The 6,171-nt window shown below is 31.0% G+C and overlaps 1 protein-coding gene across 1 annotated transcript; it reads right to left on the reverse strand.

Annotated features, from left to right (window-relative positions):
* Positions 1–287: 287 nt before the first annotated feature.
* On the reverse strand, positions 288–2,812 carry LOC123273756. Its single transcript, XM_044741234.1, has 4 exons — positions 1,989–2,812; positions 1,461–1,913; positions 1,073–1,392; positions 288–1,003 (listed from the first exon to the last, which is right to left on the reverse strand). Exons 1-3 carry the CDS (start codon positions 2,299–2,301, stop codon positions 1,235–1,237), a joined length of 924 nt encoding a protein of 307 aa, XP_044597169.1. The 5' UTR covers positions 2,302–2,812; the 3' UTR covers positions 288–1,003; positions 1,073–1,234.
* Positions 2,813–6,171: the final 3,359 nt, after the last annotated feature.

Here is a 6,171-nt window from a genome sequence, read left to right on the forward strand (position 1 = left end):
TTGTCCGGAATTATACAATGTAGTTGTTGAGTTCCTGTAATCGGTTTCGTTTTCAAAAATCGATCATTTAAATCATTTACTGCTGTGTCATAATCTTCTTCTGGGGAAAACTTCACTATAATATTCGGCAAGTTATCCGGTGCAGAAGCCCATTCAAAAAGTTCTTCTGGTGTCGTTATTTGTTTGTCTACCGCGAGTTGGAGACTTGCTCTCGCTGCAAGTCGTTTGAGAATACCACCGATTCCATCACACGGACCTTTCCCATGGGCAGTCGCAAAGCAATGCCATTCAGCAGGAATATCAAAATCATCTTCGTGGTAATATAAATTTACAAAGTTTTTAAAGTTTTTAAATTGTTGAGGAGCTCCATCAGAAAAATAATAAATCTTGTTACAACGTTCAGGAAGACTTTTCACGTAATCAGTTATTATTTCGATGAAAACATGAACAGCAACGGCATCATGTTTGTTAGAATCTGAGATAATTACTAAACTTTTGTGTTCAAGTTTGTTATTTACTTTATAATAAATAACGACTGGAAAAACTGTTGCCTGATTATTATTCCAGTGAAAACCAGCTGCCGCATTTTGTACTACGAAGGCATAATTTTCTGCAAAATCACAAATAATAACGTATTCGTTTGGTTTCAATGTTTCTTTCAATGTCTTCAAGAATTGGGCTTGCTCCTTAGCAATGAACGAATGAGGTAGAAGAATTTCTAACTCACTACAAAATTTTTCCACAAATTCTTCTGTAGGCTTAATAATAGTTTCTAAACTACTTCTCGGTTTTGATATCCAATATTTATATGTAATATTCTCGATTTCCCGGTCCTCAAAACATTTTAGTAAAATTTTACTCAACTCATCGACCCCAGGACAGTTTTTACATCCACCTAAATAACACTGAAAAGATGGATTTTCACATATAATCATGCTCAAGTAATCGCTGTAGTGTTTAATGGGCTTTTCTGTGTTCCTTGTCAAAGAATAAATATTTGCACCTAAAATAACAGTAATTTAGTAAACTTAAAATTCACGCATTTATAATTATTAATTAATTTGATAATTACCAAGCATCATTAACTTCACGTTTTGATGAATCGTACACACGCAGATGGTGTGTGTTCCACTTGCCCCTGCTAACACACAATGTTTTGGTCGCAAAGAAGCGAATTTTGAAAATCCAATTCTCTCAGCAGGATTTATTTCACAGAAACATTGGTATAATTCTTTTAAGTTAGACAGGATAAGTCTTTTTGGACGTGTATCCGATTACCATCATCACTTCGAATTGATACAAAGTCTTTCATACCGGGCATTTGAGCACTATACTCATCATCGTTGTAAAAATTTTCAACTTTTAATTTTACCTGATCAGTAATTGTCCTCCCTATACAAAAATGTTGAGTAATTTAGTTTTCAAGTGTATTTAAAACATCGATTTTACGCTACCCATACCTAATTTCGATTCAGGTGTAGAAAGTAAACCCGTTTCTTCAACCAAATTTTTTGCTACTCTTGACAAATGTCTTGATGTATTCATAGTTTCACAAATACGTCTCTCACTCCATTTTACAGGTAATAATGTTAAAATTTGTATTTTCAAAGACTTATCAGTTTCTTTATCGTTGAATTTATCATACAACATTTTAATTAGAGAGCAAAAATTTTCACCATCGTCATCAATCGATTCTTCATCTGAAGAAGAAAGCAAAACTTTTTTCAAGCTGTCAGATACCCGATTTATTTTATTGTTCAAAAATTGATTATCATTCAATTTCTTCGATGGAATCGGTGATTGATTTAACAATTCTAATGCATGGTTTATTACGGGTAATTGAGTTGCAGCGCTAACTTGGGATCCTGAGCTTGATTGTGATGCTTTGGGTTCGCTATCAAATGACATGGAACCTTAAAAAATAATAGTGAAACATATAGCAACTAGAAATGTATTCAAGTAACGTATAAATAATTAAAAAAACTTACGGAATGATAAGGATAATGGGAGATCCGTGGCAGTTGTATTACTATCATTATCAGCCTGATCATTGTTGTCATTATTGTCACTATAGTTGTCTTCACGGTCACTTACATCAGCACTAGGATCATTACGAGCATTTGTTTGTTGCTTCACTAACTCTGAAGCTTTTTTTCGACATGAACTGCATAATAAATAATTATCATCTAATCCTAACGTTACTTTCATAATATCAGTCGCCGGACGTAAACCAATTTTTTTAAAATGAGATTCCAACTCAAAAGGATTACAACACCGATCAAATACCTTTTTTGACGCCATAAAGACAAATTAAAAAAGCGCTTATAAACTAGAGAAATTATTTATTTATACAACAAATGTAATGACAATCTTTTATAAAACACTAGATTGCACAAAAGATTTATAGGTTATGTTTTAGATCTCAAAATGAAAAAGCCGCACTTTTAATCAAAACATACTAGCTTATAGCATCTAGTTTACTGGCTATAGGTAAGTCGATAATTGTTATCCCTAGTTTATCGATCTAATTGATATATTAAAATTTGAATCTTACTAATTACAGTCATCGATGAAGCCTCTAAATTGTGAATATAATGCCGTGAAATCGTTGAATTGTATTTATCTCATTATATAAATAAAATTTATGAAAAAAAATTTTTTTTCCATTTTTGAAAATTTAACAATTTTTTTTCAATTGAATAAAAAAAATAGAAAGAGAAATCGGCCCAATCTGGGTTCTACAGGGATAACTGTGGAATTGATTAAAGTTTATTTTAGAAAAAAAAAATTAAAAAAAAAAAATGTCGAACTTCGAAAAATCATTGATTTTTGTCAAAAAACTGAAAAATTCCATATGTATTGACTTACAAAAATTTTTTAATATTTTTTATCGGAAAGTACATCTAAAAACAAAAATTTTAAAAAAAAAAGGTACCTAAATGTTTAGTTTTGAAAAAGTTATGGCTATTTGAAAATAAAAAAGCCATTTTTTTGAAAAATTCATAACTTTTTTGGAGTTAGGTAAAAAAATTCAAAAAAATTCTGAGAACCGTTTTTTATAGGGTAGAAAAGGATGGAAAACTTTCGGCCAAATCGAAAAGGGTCGGGGTCAAAAGTGGTCGATTTGGCATGGAATACCCCATAGACATAGACACCACCGCGGGAATAGCCAGGGAAGCTTCCTAGGACCTCAAAACATCGAGATCTGATGAAAACTCGATTTTCGAAAAACGGAGTGAAAACAATAACTTCCCGATTTTTGAAAATTTTTAATTTTCTTAGCTGGAAGTTAAAAATTTGTCAGTACTTTTGATTAGACCTACCTATCTCTATGTATTTTGAGGCGCTGAACAGTGCTGCCAGAGCTCAGCTATCTCATTAGCCGTGTGACTAGCCTCGATTACCCCTTTTTACCCGACAGAGGGCTAGGCTTTACCCGAATTTTACTCAACTTCAGATAACTCAAGTGCCATCTAATGAAATATTTTTTTTTCGCGCCAAATTACAAAAAACATCTACATTTTAACAATTAAACTTTAAACAATTAAATTTCAATTTGATGTTTTCAAATAATTATGAGGATACATAAATAATTGAAATCAATAAATTATGTAGTTGAATTTATGATAATAAATATTTAAAAAATTAATAACATTTAAAAAATATTGTATTTTAATATACATTTGGTAGTTATTAAATATTTTAAATTAAGAATTAAATATTAAGCACTTACAATAGCTTTGAGCAACTAGAAAATAATTATAAGCTATAATAATTATTTATTGATCAATATTCCAAATATTTGCATTTATCATTTTTTCCGATGGTTCAAAGTCGAGAATACTGTCATTTTTTGACAGTAAATTTTTAAATGCTATCAAAGATTTGAGTATTTTAGAACTCAAGCAATTGCGATGGTCAGTTTTGATGATTTTTAAATCACTAAAAATTCTTTCCACTGAAACATTTGAAAAAGGTAAGACGAGTAAGAAATTAATAACAATTTTTAAATTTTTAAACTTTATTCCACCAACTGGGTTAGTGAGTTTAAAAATTTGTTGCCAATAAATCTCAGCCGTAGAATTAATATCAATATTATAGTCTTCTAAGTTTAATAGAGCATGCTCTATCCACTCATTATCAAGTTGTTGCAAAGTCACATATTCATTTAGTATCGGAAACTTTTTTAATACGAGGTCGAAACTTTTTATATTGAAAGTTCTAGCTACTTTTGGATCTAGTAAGTCTAAGAACTCATAAATTTTATCCTTAAAATCAAATTTTTGTTTAAGAACCGTCACTGCTTCAATATAGAAACTTAAAACTTTTTTTCTAAACTCGTCCACTTCGAATTTCAAAGTTGGTTTTTCAGTTAGTAATTGTCCTAAGCTTTTATTTGCTTCTGTTCCAACATAAACTTCATTAAGAGAAACATATTTATGAGGATCTTGATGATTTAACTTCATGATATCATTTCGTCGAATATGAGTAATATCGATATAATTACTACAAATATTTTTCATTAATTTTTCGACTTCTGGTTTGACTTTATGAAGTAAAGGCTTCTCAGATTGAAAAAAACGGTTAAAATCAGTGAATAGTTCTAACGCATAGCTCAAAAACTGTAAAGTTACATAGGTGAACCGATTATCCATTGTCTTTACCATGCTTAATAACATTGGAGGAGATTTATCGGTCAATTCACCTTGAAGATAAACGTGGATAGGAGTATATTGTTCCAGCACACGATCTACGCAACATTTCAACGATAACCATCTTGTTGTACTTAGTGACAAAATCTTGTGTATTTTAACTCCGAAATACTCTTGAAATTCTTCTAATCATTTAATACATTTATAACTACGGTGAAAATAAGCTGCTAAATTTCGCAATAATTCTTCTGCAGAATTGGATAACTTTAAACAAGCTTTTGACGCAACAAGATGAATTATATGGCAAGAGCATTTTGTAGTCACGATGTCCGGTAATTCTTTTTTTAGTAAAGCAAATACGGATAAATTATCTCCAGCTATGTTATTAGCAGTATCTGATGCAAACCCAACAAAATTTTTGAGGGGGATATTTTTATCAGTTATTACTTTAATGAGTAAAGAATATAAATCTTCAGCTGTCGCAGAATCAGTCTCAACCATATCAAAAAAATTTGTTTGTATTTTTGCTGTCTCATAATCATAATAAATCATTGAAAAAGCACATTGCTTAATATTATTAACATCAGTTGATTCATCCATAATAAGAGAAAAAAAAGATCCAAGCTTTATCAACTTTTCATTCAAATCTTCTAACAAAACAGTGCTCAAGCTATGAATAACAGCTGTAGTTTTCATTCTTTTTAAAGACAGTTGCTTCGGAATTTTAGAATCGGGGAAAATTTTTGAAATTATTGGTGTAAGTTATAACGGGTATTTTCGTCCCCGTGCGTTAGCGAGGACGAAGTCCGAAATAAATAATCTGGCCTACCTGCTTTACCTGTTGTTGGGCGCCAGGAGCTTTGCTCCGATCACGTCGATTTCCGGCTACTCCGGTCCGGGACTCTCTTCGTCGGGTGGCGGGCCTTAAGGGTACGACTTAATTACAGAGGAACGAGGAAAGTATTCGGGATTGCTTGCATTAATTCGCACTTAATAAAAAAGATTAAATTATAAATTTATTAAATTATAAATTTATTAACAATAAATGAAAACGATTGGTTAATATTGACAAATCAAGAAAGTAAACGCAAAGAAAATTAATAACAATAATCGTCGACGCTGTCGTCGATTTGCAGTTCGCAACCCGAACAAGGAAAAAGTCCAAAATCGCCGCAATAATCACAATGAGTTAATCATAATAATCCACTTAATAATAACTCGCCAAATACCAAAAAAAAAAATAATGAACCTTCGCTAAGCTAAATTAATAACCATCGAATCAGAAAAATCAATCTTCGCTCAAATCAATTAACGGCAATTAATTAACTAAATAAACAATACTCTTCGCTGAACTCAAGTAAATACAATTAAGCCAGATAATAAAACATAAATCGTTGCATCAATTCAGTTAATTCCAGTAAATTAACAAAAAAAAATTGATCTTCGCTAAATTCAGTTAATAACAATTTTCTAACTCAAAGAAATAAATCGAATCGCCGGCTTTAATTAATGATGAATA

This window comes from Cotesia glomerata, unplaced genomic scaffold, assembly GCF_020080835.1.
Source record: "Cotesia glomerata isolate CgM1 unplaced genomic scaffold, MPM_Cglom_v2.3 scaffold_13, whole genome shotgun sequence".
Taxonomy (NCBI): domain Eukaryota; kingdom Metazoa; phylum Arthropoda; class Insecta; order Hymenoptera; family Braconidae; genus Cotesia; species Cotesia glomerata.

Bases quoted from the DNA above. Each gene is read 5' to 3' on its own strand.
- LOC123273756 (XM_044741234.1), bottom strand. From the start codon at position 2,301: ATGGCGTCAAAAAAGGTATTTGATCGGTGTTGTAATCCTTTTGAGTTG. The intron at 1,914-1,988 runs GTAAGTTTTTTT...TTATTTTTTAAG, and splicing joins CCCATTATCCTTATCATTCC to GTTCCATGTCATTTGATAGC. The intron at 1,393-1,460 runs GTATGGGTAGCG...ATTTTTGTATAG, and splicing joins TACACCTGAATCGAAATTAG to GGAGGACAATTACTGATCAG.